At 32.9% G+C, this 26,091-nt stretch overlaps 1 protein-coding gene across 1 annotated transcript; it reads right to left on the bottom strand.

Moving 5' to 3' along the window:
* Window positions 1-579: 579 nt before the first annotated feature.
* LOC127727781 (melatonin receptor type 1A-like) lies at window positions 580-11,671 on the bottom strand. Its single transcript, XM_052234897.1, has 4 exons — window positions 11,633-11,671; window positions 10,845-10,962; window positions 9,930-10,050; window positions 580-2,011 (listed from the first exon to the last, which is right to left on the bottom strand). The coding sequence occupies exons 1-4, from the start codon at window positions 11,669-11,671 to the stop codon at window positions 1,348-1,350; spliced, it is 942 nt and encodes a 313-aa protein (XP_052090857.1). The 3' UTR covers window positions 580-1,347.
* Between the last annotated feature and the right edge of the window lie 14,420 nt (window positions 11,672-26,091).

The raw sequence follows: 26,091 nt of genomic DNA, 5'->3' as shown, positions 1-26,091 counted from the left end.
CAAAAAATGCATCGCGACTGGGAAAAGAAAAATTACATGTTTGTTTCTAGGAAGATAAGCATCAGAAAAAATCAGACAGTCCTTGTCTTTAAATCTATGAATGATCAAAACAAATTACCAACAAGACACTCTTCTCCGCTTTTGGTCAAATCCATTATTTGGCATATATTTTTAAGTTCCTTCCTACTGGTAATGTGTAATAATTTTCAAGTTGATGTGACAACCTGAGAATGTACTTATTCCACACTATCAAGTTTCAATATGCAGTGAATCGCGAAATAAATCTTTAACCTGATAAAAACGAGGAAACGAACATACGAATTGGCGGACGTACAAACAGACTAATAGACCAATGGACGAACTTCCTAACGGACGAAAGGACAAACAGACCAGAAAACAATATGGCATCTTACTATCGTAGGCTGAGTATAAAATGTATCTTGCTATATTTTCCAATCGAATATTAAATATAACTGTTGAACCGGTTTGGAATTTGTTTCATATACACTTTGTTTTATTTTTCAATAAATAGAAAAAAGAGCATTTTAATGTACAGTACTTAAGGTTTGACGAAAAAATGATAGAACAACATTTTCTGAATAAATTTTGCATAATAGATATTCTTTTGCAAGGTTAATCCCGTATCAGTTCACCGTTTTGTTGTTTTTTTTACTTCTGAAGGTCAAAAGAAGCATTTCTGAAAGATTGATCGTTGAGTTGATTACAGTATCCAGTTCAGGATATTAAAAAAAACGGATTATTAAAAAACAAAAAAATACTCCAGCGATTTTTCTAATTTGTTGGAAGTATTGCTTTAATGAATGTTCGCAAATAGTAAAAACAAACTCGCAGTATTTCATATTTGATACAAACTGAATGTTTAGACGGTCTAATCTGAATACCGACGTTTTCACAGCACTGGGTCGATATCTCTGCTGGTAGACTTTCAGTCTCCGAGGTATCATCAGCTCAGTAGTAAGTACAAACCTTTCTAAAATTGTCCGTTTATAAATTTCGAAATTATAAAGAAACTAAGGTTTCAACTCCCTCAGGCAAAGTTGGCCTCAGAAGGATTTGGCAATTTTTTTTATGTCCTTTTAGGTTACAAAGCTCTTCAACCGTTTTAGTTCTTATACATCATTGGCTTTCAAATATTCGGCTTTGAGCGTTCCAGATGAAGGTAAATCCAGAAGAGCGCTTCGGACGCATGAAAATATTAACGTTTTTGTTTTCATTTTTTCCCAAGTTTCAATTTTTTCTCTGGTTGATAACATTAACATTATCATGATCTTTTTATTTACTTATGTAAAGTTATTTTATAAGATCTGCCTTTATTTTCCTGTACTCTTAAAGTTTTTGGTCTTCGCTTCGAGATAAGCTTGTTTCAGATGTAATCTGAGAAGACTTCTGATGTTCTGCAATAAAGACAGTATGAAAACCTGGTATGAATTTTGACAGAAATAGTTTATATCCTTCTCTGAAATGTCTGTTGGTGAATCCATACAAGATACTGTTCAAGGAACTATTAAAATGTCCAACTTGCATAAATAAGATATACAACCAACTAGGCCATTTGTCTGACCTATCGAAAAATAATGTCAGGTCATATGGTGTCCAGCAGATAAGAAATGAAATGAATACAATAAAAAATGTTCTAGCCAGACGCACTTCATCTTTCCTACATTTCTTATTTCTTTCCTTGCATTTATTTGACATAGCAATTTGTCGCCTGCTTCGACGAACGTACAAATATATCTTCACATAGCAAATTAAGATTAGTAAAAGTGGAATATATAAAGCTGTTACACTTAAGAATATAGTATAACTAAGTGAAATTAACCGGTCGAAAGAGCATCCAAGTGTCTTCAAGTCAAAAGTATGACCACCCCATCCTGTCAAGTTAGGCAGTTCTATCAAAAGGGCTATAAACCACAAACTAGTACACATCAAAATTGTTTTTCTCTTGGTGAAGACTCTTTTATAGAGCTGGAACTTGTTGATCATTATATACCTGATAAAATAGAAAATTCTTCTTAATTACACAGTTAACATTGTTAACATTTTTTCGAACTTTTCGAAAATAAAGGTCTAATCAAACTATAGCTGTTTAGGTTAAGCAGATAATAAATTACTTTGTTTAATGGCTGTAAGTCCAGAATTCCCTAATTTGTATAGAGTTATATTCGGAAAACACATTATGTGAAAAAGAATAATGGGACGTAGATATTCAGCTTACACGTGAGGAGGAAGCTTTTGTTGGGTTTCTTATTATAACATTTGATGATGAATGGTGTTTGCCTAGTCTTTCTACGTAGCTTCACAAGTAAGTTTACAGAAAAATTAATTTATGAAATAGAACAATGGAAGTTATCTCCACTTTAACATCAAATATTGAAATGAATCAAAACGTTTCATTGTATAATTAAAACAAACAAGTATATTCTGTTTTAATAGATATGGGCTTTGTTTCATTATGGTTTAATGAAATGAATATTTGTTAAAAGATGTCGACTAGTATAATAAATAGGAAGAAAAAAAAACTTATAAAATTGTGCGTTCGAAGCACTTTGTGGAGTTATGCATCGACAGATTATGCGTCTCCTGCTCTGCACGCATTACCCGTAATGCAAATCTACGCTCAGTCAAAATGTCGTAAGAAGAAATAGGTCATATTGGCAAATTTATTGATCAGACGATTATTCTGTTATCTAAAGATCTAAGACAGCGAACATTTGTCGCTAGTGAGTTGAGACACAGACACAATGTATTTGTAAACCAATTCGTGATGGTGACTGTAAAACTTATGGAATGTCGATTCCAGTCGTTTTTCTTATAAATATTTTGGGGCGGTTTTGTGTCAGGGGTGTATCCCTTTTAATAAAGTCCATCTAGCGTAACCATGCACGATCGTAACGTTGTAATTGAGTTATGTGGGACAGATGGTATGTTAATGCTGAGATATTTTGACAATTGGAATTTAAATCATCACGTTTGCCATATATTCAAGTTTGAATCGTCCATGACTGACAAAATCGAGGAAATATTAGCACTTTAATACGCGAGTAGCTTTATTATCAAAAGGGACCTAACATGAATAGCCATTTTCATCTTAATTAAACTTTGCCTGAGGGAGTTGGAACTTTAATTTGTTAGTAATTTTTAAGTTTATCAGGGGATAGTTCAAAAAAGGAACGTTGCAAGTCATGTAAGTACCGAGGCACTGAGCACTGAGTTGCAGTCCATCAGCACCGGAATCGATCCAGTGCTAAAAAAATTAAAATAACAGTGTTAAATTGATGCGTCCTAAGACTTTGTCTTAATTTACCTCCATCCAAAACCCTCAAACAAATAAAAGTGAAACCAATTATGTTTAAGTCTGTAAATACTTGAGGAGCTATATGACCAAAAGGAACTTAAAAAGAATGGCCAATTCCATATAATATCAACTTTGCCTGAGGAAGTTGGAACAAAATAATGGCCAATTTCATATAATATCAACTTTGCTTGAGGGAGTTGCAACAAAATAATGGCCAATTCCATATAATATCAACTTTGCTTGAGGGAGTTGGAACAAAAGAATGACCAATTCCATATAATATCAACTTTGCTTGAGGGAGTTGGAACAAAAGAATGGCCAATTCCATATAATATCAACTTTGCTTGAGGGAGTTGGAATAAAAGAATGGCCAATTCCATATAATATCAACTTTGCTTGAGGGAGTTGGAACAAAAGAATGGCCAATTCCATAAAGGATCAACTTTGCTTGAGGGAGTTGGAACAAAAGAATGACCAATTCCATATAATAACAAATTTGCTTGAGGGAGTTGGAACAAAAGAATGGCCAATTCCATATAATATCAATTTTGCTTTAAGGAGTTTGAACAAAAGAATGACCAATTCCATAGCAGATCAACTTTGCTTGAGGGAGTTGAAACAAAAGAATGACCAATTCCATATAAGATCAACTTTGCTTGAGGGAGTTGGAACAAAAGAATGAGCAATTCCATATAAGATCAACTTTGCTTGAGGGAGTTGGAACAAAAGAATGACCAATTCCATATAAGATCAACTTTAATTGAGGGAGTTGGAACAAAATAAAATTGAGAATGGAAATGGGGAATATGTCAAAGAGACAACAACCCGACCAAAGAGCAGATAACAGCCGAAGGCCACCAATGGGTCTTCAATGCAGCGAGAAAATCCCGCACCCGGAGGTGGTCCTCAGCTGGCCCCTAAATAAAATTGTGTGCTAGTTCAGTGAAGTTGGACGTCACACTAAACTCCAAAACATATAACTGAACTAAAATTAAAAAACATACAAGACTAACAAAGGCCAGAGGCTCCTGACTTGGGACAGGCGCAAAAATGCGGCGGGGTTAAACATGTTTTGTGAGATCTCAACCCTTCCCCTATACCTCTAGTCAATGTAGAAAAAAGAAACACATAGCAATACGCACAGTAAAACTCAGTTTAAAAGAAGTCCGAGTCCGATGTCGGAATAGATAACAAAAGAAACTAAGCAAAATGACAATGATACATAAATGAACAAAGGACTACTAGCAGTTACTGATATGCCAGCTCCAAACCTCAATTAAACTGATTGAAAGATTATGTCTTCATCATATGAAAATCAAGTACAATCCCTCCCGTTAAGATCAACTTTGCTTGAGGGAGTTGGAACGTTACTTTAAGTAATTTCAAAACGTATAAGGTGTTTGAAATTATCACTACGCCAAAATATGGTAATATAGTGACATTACTTGAATAACAACGAAAATAGCATCGTAATACATAATTCAATGCGATTGAGTAAAGATATGATAAAACAAATACTGAACTGTAAGTTCGTACAATTTAATTGCATTTCTTTATTTCAGAAAAAAATCTTTGATATAGAAAAAATAAATATCCAACACAACATCATAATTTCGACACACCACAAACTGCTAAAAATCTAAAATAATAAATACAGAGACATGTTTTTGTGTTTCACTTCTCCAACTACCATGATTGATTAATCAGTATGACCTTTTGTCCTGAAACTAGCTTCATAATTTTCAAATTTTAGAATGTTTCAGCCCTCAGCTTATTTTTTTTCTCTTAGAAAATTGATTTTTTAAAATAATTTTAAAAAGATACAATATAATTAATCAAAAGGCAATTTATCTATTTAATAAAAAGATCTCGATATATGTTGACAAAGTATATCAGTTTTAGTCGTAACAGTATAAGAGTTGGGACCTGCCTTTAGTTTTTTTTTTTTTTTTTGTTTTTTTTTTGTTTTGTTTGTTTTTTGTTTTGTTTTATTTTGGTTTTTTGCTTCGTAATATTAATGTTCTTTTTGACCGACAGCTTATGACTAAATTTCTCTGAAAGATCCGTTGGAACTCTTCTTTGGATATATTTTCAACGATACATACGGGTGATTATACATACAACCATAAACGAAAAAATGATATATGTTCTAATTTGTGTGTAACTTGCGCATGTGCAAAGAAAGTGTTATACATGTAATATTTGCTCCCAAAAAAAAATAAAAAATTAATAAAAAAAATGAAAATGAAAATTGATATTTCGACCAAAGTTATACATCTTAAAGTCAAAAATCGTGTTTTGAATGATATTCGATTTGGAGCAAGTTTGCGCAGAAACATCCAGAATTAGTTGATATGATTATACCTACGACGATCCCCTCAGTCAGAGTTGTGCTATAGAGTTTGTTCAAAACGTAGTAGCGGTAAATACCGTTTTCCCAGTCGATGAAAAGTTAAACCTAGTGAGTACTACAGCAATTATTGAACAACAACTAACAATTTTACAAACTCCTAGAAAACGTCAGCTTTTAGAATCCGAAAACAAAGACGAAAGAACCCATCAAAAGAAAAATATCAGCAATTAAATAAATCATATAGTGAAATTGTCAAAAATGGATCAAGTAAAAAAGAAGAAAAAGACACTGGTAAAGTATTTATTGCAGTTGTGAAAATTCTTCTGTTTGACAAGAAAAATAAATCACATGACACCGCCTTAAAGGTCACGCATTGAAACGATGGTCAAGGACGGATTAAAGCTTAAAAAAATTAACATTAAATCAGTTGAACGTAAATCCAATTACAATTAAACTAGACCAGACGTTGTGGTAATTGAATTCGGAGACATAGACAGCAAACGATCTATGGTGAAAGTATAGAAGGGACTAAGAGAAACAGTAAAATACAGATCTGTATATATTGAAAACCACATATCCCACGAAAAAAGGTTGATAGATCGGAACAATTATTATCTGTTGAAAGAAGTAGGGAAGGAAGAGGAGTTTGTGTCAATATCAGGGCGTATCAAGAAACGGAGAAATGTAAATAGAAACGATTCAAATGACAACTACAATCACAACTACAATCAAAACTACAATCGTGGGTCTAGACAAAGAGAATTTTCTGCACGTTCAAGAAATGCTGATGAATTTTTTTATATACTTATGTCTCAAATATACTCTATTCCGAATGGATGTCCATTTTAAATATATGGTGATTTTAACAGTAGGATTGGAAATATAGAGGATTATATTCCAGGGGTAGATAATTTGCCGGAGCATAAAGCTATTGATTTCAAGGCAAATAGCTATGGAGAAATATTTTGTGAATTTTTATCAAATGTTAATTGTTGTGTATTCAATGGTCGTAATCATATAAGTAACGACTACACATATGTATCAGCACGAGGATCATCAGTGGTTGATTATTGTATCGCCCTATTTGAAAATATAACTAGTTTTAAAAATTTTGAAGTCATTCGTGCAACTGTATTTGCAAATTAAAGTTCAACAACAGGATCAATTGAGCTAAAACACATCCCTGATCATTCAGTTCTATGCTTGGAATTGGAAAGTGCAGTATGTGAAAATATCAATAAGCAAAGTTTAAATAGTTGTGATAACAGAACTAATCATGTTGTTTATAATGTGAAAAATATTCCTGATACATGGATGAACGATGAAAATATAATAAAATCTTATTAATTCATGAATTACAAATATAGAATCTTGTAATGGTATTCAATCTGAATTAGACAGTGTAAATCGTGAATTTGTTGATAGTTTGCACAATGAGATGAAAGTTAAGTTAGACAAAAAGATAAAATTTTTACACTGTGTTAATAACAAAAAACGACGTTTTAAAAAATGATGGTGGAATGGTGAACTAACTGTAAAATGGAATCAGGTATGCCTAGCTGAAAAACAGTATTTACATTGTACCAAAATAAACAGTAACACATATTTACGGCAAATCTATGCTAATAAGCGGAAAGACTTTGATAAATTACTCCAAAAAAGTAAACGAAAGTACTGGCATAGTTGTCAAGAAGAAATTGTTAACTTAAACAAAAATAATCAGAGATAAAATAGGTACTATTGGTATTGGCAATGAAAGACAATCGAAAATTCCAGATGAGGTGTTGCTAAATGATGAATCTGTTACAAATTATATGGACGATGCTTTACAAAAATGGAAGAAGTTTTTTTTTGGTTTGTTGAATACCAATACAGATAACAATAAGAATTATGGTGTTGAAACATTAATTGTAAAAAATTATATAGTTTGTAATAATTTAGAGGCTTATATATCTTTTGAAGAAGTTTATAAGGTAGTTGTGGCAGCCAAAAATGAGAAAAGCCCAGGTGTAGATTGTATTCAGGAAGAGTTATGCAAAAATAATACAGTTATTTAGACTTTAACTAAATTGTTTTATAGTTGTTTCAAATTTGGCAAAGTTCCAAACATGTGGAATAAAGGTATTATAACTCATATACCAAAATGCTCAACTGCAGATTCTAGAGATCCTTGATCATACAGGGGTATTACCTTAGCAACTTGTGCATATAAGCTTTATTGTGGAGTTTTAAATAGTAGGTTAACTGAGTGGTTAGATGAAATGGAGATAATAAATGATGAACAAAATGGGTTTATTAAAGGTAGAAGAAGATTAGATCATATCAGTACATTAACATCTTTCATTGAAACTAGAAAAAAATGTAAACTGTCAACTTTTGTATCTGTCATTGATTTTTAGAAAGCTTGCGATTCCATTGATACAATATTGTTATTGAACAGATTAGAAAACCTTGGCGTTAGTACAAAATTTATGTATGCTTTAAAGGCTATTTATTCAAATGTTGAATGATGTGTCAGATTAAATGGTAACATGACTGAATGCTTCAGTATTAATACTTGTTTGAAACAAGGATGTGTATTGTCAACAGTAATGTTTAATACATTTATAAATGATTTAATTGATGATATTAAGTTGATGAACATTCATTGGTATTGATATTGATGGTGAAAAATTACCAATTCTACTTTATGCCGATGACATAGTTTTATTAGAAGAAAATGCTGAAGATTTACAAAAATTGTACATAGTGGTTTTCAGCACAATATCTACACAAAGCTGTTTGATACGATGGTTGGGTCGGCTATAAATTATTGGTCTTCTATCTGGGGCACCAGAAATTGTCATGCATCACAGCAGTGCAGAACCGTGCCATGCAATTCTACGTGGGGAAATATACCTGATGCTGTGTCAGGTGATATGGGTTGGAAGCCACCTTGTGTTAAACAGTGGACATATATTTTTAGATACTGATCAAGATATACAAATATGGAAAATAATAAAATAAATCATAAGGTTTTTAAATGGTCAGTGATGAAAGGCAGTTGTAAATTATAAAATTGGTGTTACAAAGTTATGAAAATTTTGAAATCTTTTGATTTTGTTATAGTATATCTCAATTAGAAGAGAAAATGTTTGATAAATATAGAAAAAAGAGTGGTGTACAAGAATTTTATCACATAGTACTGGTAGTAAATTGAGAACGTATAAACTTTTTAAACATATTTATAACACTGAGCAATTTTTGAGCGTCATCGTAGTTATTTTTCAAGATTTAGATGTGGTGTAGCACCATTAAAAATTGAAACTGGTATGTCTGAAAGGAAAAATCTTAACGACAGAGTTTGTTTTAACTGAAATATTTTAGAGGATGCAAAGCATGTACTTTTAAATTGTCCATTACATGAGGATCTAAGACATGCTATGTTTATTGATATATTGTATTATAATGATATGGTTTTTTTTTTATTTGCCTGATGAAGAAAAATTTATATATCTTTTTAAAAATATCGATATCTGTAATATTGTTGCCAAAACCTGCAATACCATTTTACATCATCAATTGCTCTGTGTAGTATTTTATATATAAATTGGTATAGATTGGATAAATTGGATCTTTCCTGCCTTGTAGAAAGTAAGAGGAAAGGTGCGGCACGTATAAACTAAATGTATTGTTTTATTGTTTGGATAAGAGCAAGAGCACATAAAATGAGATAAAATAAATTGAAAACATCAAAACAAAATCAACAACAAAATTTTAACACTTAAGAAAAAAGCGGGTCAATGACCCAAACGGCTATATGTTTAATCAATGGTCACATCTTTTCAATTGATAAATTTTTTTAACAACCGTGTCCAGATTTCAATGCTATTTTCATTATCAACTTATGTTGATCAATTGTAGACCTTTACGTGAAAGCTATGTTATTTTCATTGGGACTTTGTGTCATTGATTTTACTTATTTGTTCACATGAAACACGAGTGGTTAAAGCGATGTTATATTGAATAACTTTAAAACTAAAAATAAATCAGAAGGGGGAGAAAAAATTAAAACAAATTGGCACTTCTCCTTTGATTACAAACGACGTATGACTTATGGACGTGGGAATTTCCCGTTTCTACTTCAATCGGATTTCCCTTGTACTCTGTTAATGTGAATAAAATATCAAATCGGCAGAATTTAATGCTATTTAATTTTTTTCTCTCTCCCTAAAACCGTCTACGCACACAAAATATTGTTCTGTATGAAAAGTGTTATACCTATTAACAGCAATAGCAGCTAGATTCATCATTGAGCAAACGCAAGCCATAACACATATTATAGATACCATGTGACATAACCAAACGTTCTCTATATATGCTCCTGCCCCATTTATTATTCCTGTAACGAAAATAACAAACACAATTTACATATAAAGCTTTTTAACTAGTGTATATTCTAACATTAGTATGGTTGTTTGATTCTCACATTCTCAGTAAATAAACTGTATTACTGACTTTTTACATCATCTACATTCATTGTACAATGTATCTACAGTCGACAAGTTAATTTACCATTATTTAGATTTATTATACTTCACGTAAAAATGCCATATTTTGATTGGCCAATACGAGGGTGTTAATTTACTCTACTACCCTTCATGGAGACGCTTGATCAAGTGTGCGCTTTATCAAATACGACTCTATCCTATGGCAAATACACTATTACCCTTCACGGAGACGCTTGATCAAGTGTGCGCTTAATTAAATACGACTCTATCCTATGGCAAATACTCTATTACCCTTCACGGAGATGCTTGATCAAGTGTGCGCTTTATTAAATACGGATGGTTGTTATGTACAAGACGTCATAGTTTATTACTTTGAATTTGAAATTTAATCGACAGTAATAACAGAACATTCAGTATAATAAATTAAATAACACATATCTGAGAGGGTGATAGGGCAGATTGTTACCCCTCGAAAAGACATTGTCAACCTTGGTTTCGCCTCAGTTGACAATGTTTTCTCGGGGTAGCAATCTGCTCTATCACCCTCTCAGCTATGTGTTATTTATATAATGTTAACCACGAGGTTGTCCCCATGGTAGTTTTGAAATAAATATACAAAACCAAATGCAGGTAAGATAAACCGGGAAGTCACCGAACACATCCTTTATCCTAATACAAAACTTACCAATATAATTAAAAGGTTCGACAATCAGGATAACAATGAAATCGGCAATTGCTAAATTAACGATAAACATGTTTCCAGTTGTTCTAAGCTTCTTTGATATTATAACAGCCCCTATCACCTGTAATAAAACAAAAAAAGTATCTTAAATCTAAATAACATTCTCGTCTCTCTTTAAGCATTTAACTTTCGACATTTTTTCTTTACTTTTTGTTGTATTACTTACACATTTAGAATAAATTAGTTCAAATGGCGTTTTTGCAAGATCAAAATTTACTAATATTGGACTGATGAATTATGAAGAGAAATGATATATGTTATAGGCAGTGACAGTGGGAAAACCGGTGAGTCGAGAACAATAGGAAAGTATCTTTTCAATCGGTTTAGATGACAAAATCAATAATATGTTATGGAGTTCATGCGATTCCATCAGTTTTTGTTTATAACCTTGATGTGTCCTCTGAATCAATTTATGAGATTTGAACATCGGTAAACAACTGTTGGTTATATTTACGTCTGAAGACCTTGTAATTAAACGTTATTTCGAAACCACATTTATACATTTTTCATAGGTTTTTTTTTAATGAAATTGCAACTTCCTTCGGCGAAGTTGACCTAGATAAATTTGGCTAAGATTTTAAGTCCCTTTAGGTCATATAGCTCCTGACTATTCTACGTATTTATAAATCCGTGTATTTCAAATGTTTAGGTTTCAGTCACCGTTCATGATGAAAGTATCTTCAGAAAGCGACTTGGACGCATGAAATGTATAAACAGTTATTTTCATTTACAAGAACTGGGTCCTCGGGTGTCGTCAGTTCAGTAGCCATTGTTTAGGTACTCACATGATTTATAACATACTATTCTAAATTACCCCGATGATGAATTTTGAAATTATTAAGAAACTAAGGTTTCAACTCCCTCAGCGAAAGTTGACCTTAGAAGAAATTGGCTATGTTTTTATATCCCTTTTGGTCATATAGCTCCTAACGTTTCTGTGTATTTATACATCCCTAGCTTTCTAATGTTTAGTTTTGAGCGTCCCTGGGGAAGGTTAATCCAGACAAGCGCTTTTAGTGTACTATGAATAGTATATTTCACATTGCTAATAAACATACAAATGTTGGTGCCATCGTTGATAATTTAATACAAACAGACAGGAAATACGAAAAACAAATTAAAAGTATAATGATTTAAAAGTATATATCCGCTAACCGAGTGCCTGTAGTTTGAATAAGGTCCGACTGAATTTGCGTAGATTCTTAAATTAGAAAGTTTATATTTCTGCAATTTTGTGGAATTTTTCCCTCAACTTCTCTTGAATAATACATGTACATATACGGAGAATAGAAGTGTTTCTGTGACATCAGTCAGTAGTACACAGCCCAACATTCCCAAAACGTTCGGTAAGAATCAACATCGGGTCATTATCGCAGAAAATGCCTAAGTCATTAATTAGATTATTTAACCTGAATGTAGTTTTTAACCATCAAATACTCAAATGAAATCTGCATGACAATACTTCATTCGTTTTTACCTGCACTTGCTTTTTTCTTGTTTTGTTGTTGATATTGCAATATCTGCTTGCAATTTTTAAATTTATTTAAATTTGTTTAAATTTCCTTTTATTGGTCCACTTATTCATCGTCATTTATCGATCTATTTAATGGTTTATACATAAAATATGTAGATTTATATGAATGGGTAAAAACGGGGAAAGATTAAGTACTTAATTTAAAATTGGTCCCAATTTCGAAAAGTTACAGGTTGACATGTACCGTAAAAAACTACAGTCAGCAAAATATTGCCATATCTTTTGTTACAATTTTGACGTTTGAAAAAAGGATATTTACCAAAACACACAGCCATTAGAGTTGAAATGTTGAGAATTTATTCGCATAGCAATATATTTCAACCAATTTACACAACATTTCTACCGCTGTCCTCACCGTTGTTATAATAAGGAAAGTGATAACATTATATTGTAATTCTATCGTGAATTCATTTTTATATGTTTTTGATCAAACACAAATTATACATGTATGCCTCTCCTTTTTTCTTAAGAAGCATCCTATATGATAGATGTATATGCCTCTTATCTGTCTTTACTTGACGTGAGCTAGCACAATAGTTTGAGATTTTTCATTTAATTAAAAGCACTCAAGGGTTGACTGGGGTATGGAAATCATTCCTAGTCTTCGCCCATGTTAAAGTGGGGCGTCCGTTTGACTGTGTGGGATGTAGAAATAAGCATTCATGTCCGGTCTGAATACTGAAGTTAAATGTCTGCCTTGTGTCGGAAGAGAGTCATGCTTTTGTACGTTAAAGAAACTAGCAACAATCCTCTGAGTGGTCAGTTAAGTGCATGTTGCAAGTCAAAACAAATTCTGACCTATTCACAAAACTTTCATTTATATTTTCTAGTAATGGACCAAAATTCCCGCCCTTCATATCTTCGTATTAATTGTTGCTTTGTTTTTGTCCCGAATATGAATGAAATATTTGCCGCTGCACTGAAAGCAAGCCCCATTCAATCAATCAGAATTAAAAACAATCTCTTCAAATTTTAATCTTTTTAATCATCGGCCTTAGATATTCCAACTAGAAAAATTTCACATCAACTGATAAAAGTGTATAAAAAGCATATTTTAGCCTTTTTATATTACTGCTCGACAGAGATTTATATTGGTTTCAGATGATGAATATAAAACCGCTCTTTGAAATTAATTAACATTTTAATGTGGTGTTTTGGACAACTAAAGACAAGTGAAATCCTATTTTCGTCGTTTTCACATTTTCCATTCCAGAGTTATCATCATTTCTCTTTGGTTTCCAAATGCATATAATAAGTAGAGAACCGCTTTTTGAAATGAATTGAAATTTGGTGGAATGTTTTGGACCACTAAAGATGACCGCCCAAAAAATATTCATGAATTTGGCAGGAAGCATTTCATTCCAAAATTTGCAGTAAAAAACGAGTATTTTCAGAATATCTTTTTCTATGTGCAGTATTATTGTATGTGATGTTGCTGTAATGCATCTGAACACAATAACCAATAGCTTGATACTTTATAGTCAACTATAAATACCGTTAACAGACAAATCTCATTATTTACTAACAAACGGGAAGTACATCATATTTTCAGGAAATGACCGACCTGTCCACTAAAGCTTATTTGTTCATCTTTGAAGACTTGTAAGTGACACACATTACATGTATCATTGTATCATGTGATATACATCAGAAGAAGATAAAAACCAACAGATTTTTCAAGTGATATCACGGTACTATGTACATGAAAATAATATAGCTGCACATGCAACTAACCAATCTTTACGTTATTATGTTCAAAAGAAACAAAACAGCAAGAGAAACATTGGCGGATCCGGGGGGGGGGGGGGGGGGGGGGGGGGGGGGGGGCCGGGCCCCCTTTCGTGGGGAAAATTTGGTTGATTATATAGGGAATCACTGAAGCATGACTGGAGCGGGCCCCCTTAGGTCAGTCAGCGAGCCCCCCTTATGAAAAGTTCTGGATCCGCCACTGACTGAAACATTTGTATGATGTCATCCTTTACATTAAGTCAAAGAGGGCTTTTGTGTGAATTTGCAACCAAAACGACAGAGACAGCAAAAATACTTACTTGTAGCAATAACACTCACAAATATTTAAAGAATAACAATATTATTATGTTTCCCGCTGTCAGAATTTCAACAAAAATGCAAGGGTTACAAAATTATAAGTCCAATAGTGCCATTCTTAACACATTTTCTAATTACATACATGTCAGTCAATTTTGAAGATAAAAACCAAGCTGATATGCAGCAAAGGACTCAAACGATAAACATATTTAATTAATGTCACTCACTTAAGATTTCTAAATTAACTTTCTGTTAAAAAAAACACCTGATATATAACACGAAATTCAAATGATGTAATATATAAATCCGGCATGCAATTAGCCGTAGACTATTCATTTCGAATATCTTAACCACCTGCATAGTGTCAATAGAGTTTGATCTATTGTTTCAACTCATGTCCATGAGGACCATCATTAAACTTCGACAAAACAATCCACATTTAGTGGTCAGAGACTGTACAGACTAGTAAGTAGGCTTCAGAATAATTTGTTTGTGTACGGTGACAACGTGATGGTGACATGTCTTTCAGATAATTTTTACTTTATAGGGTAGCCCGTCGTTTAAAGAACGAAATTATTCATGTAACATTACGACTGTATCGTGTTGAAAATGCATGAATATTTGCCACTGGACGTTAAGTAACCATCCTCAGCAGCCATGATTAATTCAATCAACAAAACGAATGGTTGATATTTGATATATAAACCTAAGCTTACATTCTGGTTGTTTAAAAACAAGATAAATACCAAAACCAACATGTCTATATTTCAATGTTTTTCGTTCATTATTTTGTACATAAATTGGGCCGTTAGTTTTCTCGTTTAAATTGTTTTACATTTATCATTTCGGGGCCTTTTATAGCTGACTATGCGGTATGGGCTTTGCTCATTGTTGAAGGTCGTAAGGTGACATATAGTTGTTAATTTCTGTGTCATTTGGTCTATTGTGGAGAGTTGTCTCATTGGCAATCATACCACACCTTCTTTTTATATGTCTATATTTCAGATTCGAAAATAAAATTTTAGAGGCTCCCAGGAGCCTTAATTGCCATGATGACAAAAATATTTATTTTCACACGTGATCAAAGGAGTATGGCCACGAAGACCTTAAATTGGCCATAAAATCAAACTTTGTTATACCATATGTAAAACCTATATTTACCATCTTAAATATGCAAATTGAAATAAACTAAACACTGTTGTTGTATGTGCGGTTCGTTTTCACAATGTTGACAATTTCAAAGTGTGGTGTTTTACAAGCTTTTAGCTAGATTGCCTATTTTTCTGCATTAGTAAGATTTATTCCCTTCTGAAAAACATTGGCCACACCCTTCGACCAAAATAGAATTGTTATAAAAAGATGTATATGAATGGTGGTCTTTGCATGTGGCCAATTTGTTTGAAGCAAAAACTGTTCAAATTTAGGCAAACATTGGTCAAAAGTATTATATTCTTCATAAGAGGGCATAATTATGACGCCATAATGACGTCGCAATAGTTCTAATGCGTCAGAACTTGTTGAATTCGAGTTTGTCAGATATTTTTTACAAATGTTGTCATCAAATTTTTGTTTTTATTACTAAAGTTATATTTCACGGAATTTAAGGACAATATCAAATATTTTGTTTTCAAATGTAGACCTTCAACTTTTTGAGAATGTTCAGGTGAAACCAAATCCCAAAAATATTGATTTCGTCAGTGCCAGGATAACATACATAATGGTGCTTAGCGGGCTGATATGAAAAATTTATCAACTGCTTCCGTTTATTATCGCATGCCTTTCCGTAACGTTATCGCATGGCATTTCGACGTCACGCGACAAATTCCGGAAAATACACATCAATGGTACGTTTTCAGTGAAAAACACAACAAAGTAGGATACAAAACAAATATTAAGAAACGGGAAAATATATTATGTAAAATGCAAAACAATTGATATGATAAAAAAGTTTTAAAAATAGCTGTTCTCTGCTGAAGTATATGATAAAAATATATTATACTGTTGTTTTTCTCCTCTGTTGAGGCATATGATAGAAAGATTTCATATCGGATGTATTACATTTGGCGTCCGTCGTCCGAATATTGTTCACTTTTTGAACTTCTACTTGAGAACCACTTAAAAAGATCATTATATTAAACTGTTATTTTTCTCGAGTCTTTGGCTCTTGGGCTGATATTGAACCTTGGGCTGATAATACATCCGATATGAAAAATACCAGTTAATAATCTGGTATTATTTATTTACGTAAAGATCATGATAACAGTTTTTAATTAAGTAAAAATGAGGATAAATTTATTTATGAAAGTAAAAGTCAAACTAAATATTTTGAACAGGTATATCAGGATATATTCTTTCATAGAAGAATATAAAACATTTGTATGCTATCTAGACAAAACAATATACAAAATATCATGTCCATTAAAATGCAGCACTACAGGTCTAAATAGTTGTTTTATTCTATATTCAGAGAAAAACAAATGTTTTAATGATAACTATTTACTACAACCAATTATACATTACACATTTTACCATAATTAGACATGTAAAAGCGCGGGGAATATCGCTTATATGCAGGTGAATATGCTGTTTTATTGAAAATCCAATTTGTATAGCAAAAACTACTAGAATAATACAAATATATAGATAACACATAGCAGGATAGAGTTTTGTCAACTGAGGCTAAGTTTGAATGTATTTAACTGGCACCATGACATTTCTTTTTCGTCTTTTAAACATAAATCAATTGTTGAAAACTCTTCGTTAAACATATCATGTCATTGTCTAGACATGATATTAATAATATATAAAAAGAACTTGAAGTAAGTACTGACTTTAAACAAACAATGTCATCGTCTAAAGAACTTTTTAATTTTAAAAGTACAGACGAATTGTAAACGAGTGCACACTATATATTTCCCCTAGTTTGAATATTTTTTTTATATTTTTACCATTGTTTCCATAAACTGATTGTTTCACCGAATACTTATATATATATACATGTATATATATATATATACGTCCTTGACATTAAATACAATTATAAAAGTACACTTGAGCACGGAAATACTTACATATCTAACAATATTAGGAAAATTAATATTCTCAAATTACTATTGTGAAATGTCATTACATATAAACATGATATGATTTGGTAATTATTCCATTTTGAAAAGTATATGAGAGATTTTACATTTTTTGCTGTTTAATAAACTACGTTAGTGTATTTCACTTCTTATTTCACTTCTTAAAGATTACCCATACACAATATTATAGAAAGTGAGCAATAAGAGTTTTTTATGAAAATAATTATGATAATAGTTATAATTATAAAGCTAAAATAGTCTGTAAATAACAGTAGTATCCCTGGATTTTAATTTGAGTACATATATGTATCGTAGATTCATATAAAGAATTCTAACAACAGATTTTTGAGGGGTGCGTAGGTGGACTGATGCCAGGCAAATTCAATGCATCAATAATGCAACACACCCCTCTTTTCAATGACAGTTCAATTTTCCCGCCCTTTAACCACGTCGACCCACTTGCAGACCCTTCTTGAATTTCTTGATAATTTGTTATTATCGGTATTTTGACTTGTGATATTTGCCACTGGACATTAAGTAACCAAGTATCAATCATTCATATATCGGTTATTTGTTTTAATCTGTATCTAAGATTAGTTAAAACACATGTTTAAAGTAAAAAGAAGGAATGTAGCCTCGTCAATAGTTGTATTGCATCATATTATAATGTGTCTGTTATATGGAGAATTTTGTGTTGACGGCAAATAAGTTTCTGCTTAATTTATTTAAAAATGAATTATTTAATACCATTAAAACATGATAATAACCATATCGGAAGAAACATCACAAAACGTACAAAATCCTGTTTTGACCTTTATTTTTTTGGTGTAATAAAGTTTTTCTTCTGCATCAGTATTGAGAGACGGATTCCTTGAGGATAACGAAATTGTAGGACTAACAGAGTTTAATTTATGTGAGGTTAATTCTCCTGACAATACTGGAAATTTAAATCCAGAAATAAATGTTTTATTAGATGGTGCAAGTCAAATTGAATCCACCCCGCAACCGTTAAATGTCACAACAATCCTAACAGAAACTGTTGGTCTACCTATTAAGTTTCCGACTATTTCAACAATGAGCAAATTAGTCAAGTGTCGTGAATTTTCGGGATACCCCCAAAACTGCGAAAGAATTTTTCAGTGAATTTGAATCTTACGAACTTCTCAATGAATTGCCGGAGACAGACAAAAGACGCATTGCAGCATTTCATTTACATTTAAAGGGGCCTGCTTTAACTTGGTTCAATTCTTTGAGTGACGAGTCCAAGAATTCGTGGACAACCATTTGTGGTGTGTTCCAAGGAAAAATTTATTAATTTTAGTTGACAAAGCGCAACAGTCATTATGGAAAGTGAAATTTTCCAAAACATGGTGTTATCGCCGGGTCAGTCGTTAGAAGATTATTTCAATTAGCTGTCTGAAAAAGCTCAAATATTGAGAAAGCATGATCACGAGTTAGTAACGAAATTTATAAGCATTATAAAAACATGTTTAACCCCGCCGCATTTTTGCGCCTGTCCCAAGTCAGGAGCCTCTGGCCTTTGTTAGTCTTATATGATTTTTAATTTTAGTTTCTTTTAAATATTTCGGAGTTTAGTATGATGTCCATTATTACTGAACTAGTACATATTTTTGTTTAGGTGCCAGCTGAAGCACGCCTCCGGGTGCGGGATTTTCTCGCTGTATTGAAGACCCATTGGTGGCCTTCGGCTGTTTTCTGCTCTTTGGTCGGGTTGTTGTCTCTTTGACACATTCCCCATTTCCATTCTCAATTTTATTAGAATATCTGCATTAGTTGATACAGGGAGCTCTATCAATGTCATATCTAAATCTTTGTATGATTCCATATCCGATCGTCATAAACTTTATTTTGAGGAATCGGATATTCCGTTAGCATGCAAACAACGATAAAATCCACATAAAAAAGAATATCCAAACTTAAAGCCACAATTCATCAGAAAAATGAAATTATTAAAACATATGTAATTCCAAAAACATCTCATCCCTTGATTCTCGTTACTGAATATTTGCGAGAAAAAAAAATAGTTTTAAATTTTAGCGATTTTAGTTGTTATCAGAAAACTGTGTCGGTTAAAACAGCTAAGGTAGCAATAAACAGTTAGGAAAAAATATTAAAATTTACTCTCATAAATTTTACCATCAGCTTTTCCTTGCTTTCTGGCAAATTAAGCTTACTGTTTGTGTCATATATGTGCATATGTTTGTAATCAGTATCTTCCATAGATTTGATATCTAGTAGTTAAAATGGTAAAATATAATTTCTTTTTGGTGTATCCATGACAACTATCTGCATTTATTTGCTATAAAATATTGCAAAAAGGGGGGGAAAGAAGTCACATATTTCCCAAAAATTTGGCCAGAAGTAGAATTTCAATCCCTTGGAGTGATACCTTTTCTGAAACTGTTTACATATATCTATCAGGAAATCAAATAAAAATCATATGTCTTTCATCTCATTTTTTTGAAAAATTCCGTCAAAAACTTCGTGTAGAAAAAAGTGTTTGTAAACATTACATTAATTTCTGGACCTACGGCCGGTCTAGCTATGAAAATACGGACAGTCAAACAGAAAATAGCCCATAAAACATGAAAAAAATTCTCTTGGTGTTCTTATAAACCACCTTTGAAGGCTAAACTAGTACTCAGCTGTCTAAAAATGAATTTTATTGCACAATAACTTTCATATTTGAAAAATCCACAGGGGCCAAAATGCGAAACCAAACTCCTAACTGTGAATTGCTACATAAGATGATATAACTGGAACCAAATACAGAATACTCAACATCAATAAGACGTTCGGAAAGTTGCCAAATAGTTACAGTCGGATTGCAGGGGATATGCGTAAACAGCAAATTTTCAGTTAACCACAAGTTTTTAGTTGCCAATTCCAGTTAATCGCAAAGTTCCGATTATATTATTGAATGCCAGTAATATGAAAACAACAATTCCAAAAGGCAAAATATTGCAGAATTTTCAACACTATCGAATAAGTATCCCTATGTTCCAATGCTTGAAAAGTCCGAGATACCCGAAGTACAAAATATTCAGTTGGTTGTTTATGAAAATGGACTGCGGGTCGATAATTCCGAACAATAATATGACATTACAGACAGTATCGACAAGCCTGAAATTTTGAACAAGATTAAGACAGATTTTGATTTATCAGATCATTTAACAGACGATCCCAAACTTACAGGAACTGACGGAATCCTTTGCTGAAATAGTACCAAATTACATAACGTCGATAGATTTGTCTTCCGGATTTTTTCAGATGTACATATCCGCCGGATCGTCACGATATACCGCTTTCTACCATGTTTTGGAACTTACAAGTTTTTAAGGCTAGCGATGGGTTTAAAGACAGCACCTAACACATTTCAGCTTTTGATGGACAAGGTATTGCGTGGTCTAAAATTCAGAACTTAGATGACGTACTGATCTGCTCTGAAACCTTTGAAAAATATTTAGACGATATCAAAGAAATTTTTAAACGATTTCGAGATGTAGGACTAAAACTAGGAAAGAAAAAATGCCATTTTGCAAGTGAGACGTGTATTTTTCTGGGACACGAGATTTCTAAACATGGTATAAAACCTCCTTACGATCGAGTGAAGGCCATTGTCGATTTCCCGGCACCACAGAATATAAAACAAGTCAACTTAGGCGCACAATAGGATTATTTAACTGCTTTAAAAAGTTTATACCAAATGTCAGTGCTATAATTAGTCCCCTCACAAAACTCCTGAAGAAAAATAAAAAAAATTGAATGGAAAATTGAACGTTCTACAGCATTTCAGAATCTTAAAACTCATCTTGTTAATAACGATAATCTCAGTTTTTCCAATTTCGATTTACCGTTGATATCGGCTGTTGATACTTCGTCAAAAGGTATTGAGTACATGCTTTATCAGAAGGTCCCAACAAAGGAAAAACTGAATATCATTCGTTTCGGATCAAAGTCTTTATCACGGTGGCAGCAGTCGTATGGACCTACGAAATTAGAGATGTTGTGAATGGTCACTAGCATACTTGACTGTGCGGACTATTTAAGGGGTACAGAATTTATCGTGGAGTGCGACCACCAAGCCCTCTAACCATTGTTTATGAAGCAATTCAAAGGAGCTATTTATGAGCGTTGGCTTGCCATTCTCCAGCAATTTACATATGAAATTCAATATATAAGTCTGCTGAACAAATGAAAGTAGCTGATGCGCTCTCAAGATGTGAAAAACTCAAAATTATTCCGATCGAAAACCCTGCAGAGGATGATCCGTTTTTCCCCTTGGTCATAGAAAATACGGGAAATATACTTTTACCCGGTGGAGTGAAATATGTTGATTTATTTGAATCAAATGATAACACAGACGTTGTTGTACAGGCTATAGACATGGCAGTTGACACACACAATGATTTGTACAATGCAGAAACGAACGAGCATAACTTTCCTAGTGATCCATATGATGCAGATACGGACGAGTTGGTCTCTTATGTACACCATCGCATAAAGAAATTAAAAAGCGTTAGAAATATTCAGAATATTGAACAACTTGCTAATAATTTGCGAAATTTTAAAGTTGGAGCAAATACCTCCAACATCAAAAAGTTACAATGGAAAGATTGCGATTTAAAGAAAATCGTTGCATATTCAGAAGATGATGCTTTGCCAGATTCACAAAAAGAATCTCGTATTTTATTAGAATGTGTTATATCACCGTAGAAAGGCAAGATCGGAAAGGACAAAGAACATGAATGAATTTCAGCTTGTTATACCTAAACAACTTATTTCAAAATTTTTTAAAATTGTCCATGACTCTCCTTTAGGTGACCACAGTGGGATTCAGAATACTTTAGACTCTAAAAGAGAGCAATTTTATTTTGCGCGAATTGGTAAAATAATCAGCGAATACTTGCAATCTTCCATGAGTATCTGTCACGTAAAGTTAGCGATTTAAAAACGAAAACGAAAATAATAGCGTATCCTACAACTAGTGAACCATTTCAAGTACGGCAAGTATTTCAGTATTTTTTTGTTTGCTGTGCCATTACGAAATAACGATGCAGTATCAGTATCTCAGAAATTTTCATTTTTTCCTGTAATTTTGGTGTGTGAAGCACGGTTATTTCAGACCAAGGATCAGAGTTTATTGGGAAATGTACAATTGAAGTGTGTAAAATGTTGAATGTAGAGCAAGAATTTACACCTAGTATGATGCATCATTGTTTAGGTCGCTGTGAACGAGCGCATCAGACCTTAGCGAACTGTGGGAAGAAATGCCTCCTGGAATACTATTCTCAATCAATAGTGTAAATTCAGGATCAAAATATTCTGTTTTTGAAATTATTCGGAAAACGACCAAATATTTCTTCTTCTTACATGGATGATTTCAAAGATATTCCGAAAGAAGTAAAAACTTATGTTGAGAATTTGGATGCCCGTTTGAACATTATTCGAGAGCATGTAAAATTGAATACCCTTGTCGCTCAAAGGAAAATGATAGAGACCGAAAACAAAAACGCACACGAGCTAGATTTCACTGTAGGCGACCATGTTTATTTATCTAGAGAACCCGTTGTACAAGGCAGGAAATTTCAGCATATTTATGATGGACCGTTTGCTGTAACCTGTCTTCCGATTGCACATCTAGTTCTTTTGAGAAATCCAACGTGAAAGAGAAATTTTCGCCGTCCCGTGCATATCAATAGATTTAACTCGCACGTATACGGATGCCATTAGCAGCACCTTATTTTAGCCTACAAACCGAAGAAAGTGAAAATTCTAGCAGTAAGTCCGATAATAGTTTTAGTTCCGTTGACAGAGACAACTCGGATGACTCCAAGTCTACTTCTACTAATGGTTTGATCGAAAGTGAAGCTATGGATACAGATTTGGTTTCTAAACATGATAATGTAAATTTGAATAGACCACAAAGGAATATTCAGAAGCCAGTGCGTCACCGTGATAATAGTTTTATTGACCCCGATGAAATAGTGGAAGCATGCGAAAATAATTAACTGATAGTTAAACATATTCTTGCCAAGCGTAAAGACGGTGCAAATTTCGTTTACTTGATTCAGAACGTAGGAGAGCCAGCACAAAATGCAATTTGGCTACCTTTATCAAAATTACCACCAAAAGCTCATCCCGTTCCTACTTTCAAGACCTCCGCCGTTGATTCTGTAGTTATATGTCGATCAATTGAATAACAGTATCATTCATTTCGCATGGTGATGATTGCATCGCCAAAACATCATTTCAAAGTCATATATGTATTGAAAAGTTATTCAAATGAAACTGTGAGATTTTGTACATTTTAGAGAAAGTAAATGTGGAAGAAACTGTTTATTTTATACATAGATTATGAGATTGCCATAGATGAATTTTGAGGAAATATTTAATTTGCTTGTTTTGGTGATGATTGCATCGCTAATCATCAGAAATTACACTTCGTTTAAAAATAGCAACGATTGGACTGCTAACAGAAATTTAATTGCGAGCTTTATAAAGTGATGATTGCATCGCCATAATTATATTGAAATTTGGTTTTGATAGTCAGTTGATAACAAAACCAATGTAATTTTATTTACTGTTATTTTCATTTGGTATGATATTACGATTGATTTGTGTAAATTTTTAAAAGTTTCATCACCTGTAATTTATATGTGACATTTAAAAAGAATAAACAAAGAAGCTAGATAAGGCATGAATAGGAACTAGATGTGTTATGTGCAACAGAATTGAAAATTTTCTCAGATACTTGCGAAGGTTTTTCTTAGTTGAATTTAAAACGGTGTACAGAGTGTTAGTGTTTGCTAGAGTGAAAACCTGTAAATTTTCTATAACATTGTTTATTGAGACTGAGAGTGAATGTATATGTGACTATCAAAATTATTTCCTAGGAACTTTTGGCTAGTTATATAAGTGTGTGTGATAGTGTTATACTAGATTGTGTTATTTAAAATAAGTATATCTTAAGACAAGATCGGAAAGGACAAAGAAAATGAATGAATTTCAGCTTGTTATACCTAAACAACTTATTTCACAATTTTTTAAAATTGTCCATGACTCTCCTTTAGGTGACCACAGTGGGATTCAGAATACTTTAGACTCTGTAAGAGAGCAATTTCATTTTGCGCGAATTGGTAAAATAATCAGCGAATACTTGCAATCTTCCATGAGTACCTGTCACGTAAAGTTAGCGATTTAAAAACGAAAGCGAAAATAATAGCGTATCCTACAACTAGTGAACCATTTCAAGTACGGCAAATGGGCATTTTTGGACTACTTGTTTCATCTAATAATGCCAATAAATACGTGTTTACAGCAGTTGATGCATTCAGTATTTTTTTGTTTGCTGTGCCATTACGAAATAACGATGCAGTATCAGTAACTCAGAAATTTTCATTTTTTCCTGTAATTTTGGTGTGTGAAGCACGGTTATTTCAGACAAAGGATCAGAGTTTATTGGGAAATGTACAATTGAAGTGTGTAAAATGTTGAATGCAGAGCAAGAACTTACACCTAGTATGATGCATCATTGTTTAGGTCGCTGTGAACGAACGCATCAGACCTTAGCGAACTGTGGGATACTAGATTGTGTTATTTAAAATAAGTATATCTTAAGTGTTTCTCGTTTCTCGTTTTTTATATAGATTAGACCGTTGGTTTTCCTGTTTGAATTGTTTTACACTAGTCATTTTGAACCGGCCCTTTGTAGCTTTCTGTTCGGTGTGAGCCAAGGCTCCGTGTTGAAGGCCGTACTTTGACCTATAATTGTTTACTTTTTACACATTGTGACTTGGATGGAGAGTTGTCTCATTGGCACTCATACCACATCTTCTTGAATCTATGAAGAATTTCTGGTCTCTGCTAGCATCACTGTGGTTTAAGCACAAATCGTCACCAATATATAGCACAGATACGTGTTAAGTCAACTGAATGAAATTTATGTTAATATTATAGTATATATGCAAGTACCAAAGAAGAACTGAGTCCATGTATGGAGTAACTAATGCCAGATTGAGAAAGGATGTATACACATTTGAAATTTATTTATTTTTAATTGTATTATGTCATACTGATGTATGCATTTCCAGTGACCAGACCAAAATTATATTTGGGCGGGGATGTTATATACCTCTATTCTGGTTACCGGAAATGTAGAACATAATTTAGCCTGTTTTATGTTATTTTACGGGACTGTATACATTTCTTATGCTTGTCGGTGGCGAACGGTTAGTGTCGTCTGCCATACATGTGGTTTTATCAATGGCAGCATAGGTAACAGGTAGACTTCAATCTTATAGTCCCCCAAGACAACAAAAGGATTGAGGCCCACGACACCGGGGACCGTTTTGTAGAGTCTATCAACTAAGATTTATAATTAGACTGATATCGTCCTGAGTATGCTTGAAATATTAGACACTTGTGACTTGACGTTCAGCAAACAAAACCCATACAATCAATCTTGTATTTAAACGTTTTGTATTTAATTTCTTCTTTCGCATTC

Source organism: Mytilus californianus, unplaced genomic scaffold, assembly GCF_021869535.1.
Source record: "Mytilus californianus isolate M0D057914Y unplaced genomic scaffold, xbMytCali1.0.p SCAF_2, whole genome shotgun sequence".
Taxonomy (NCBI): domain Eukaryota; kingdom Metazoa; phylum Mollusca; class Bivalvia; order Mytilida; family Mytilidae; genus Mytilus; species Mytilus californianus.
Note: the sequence above shows the minus strand (reverse complement) of the source record. Positions and strands in the feature narration are given on the sequence as shown.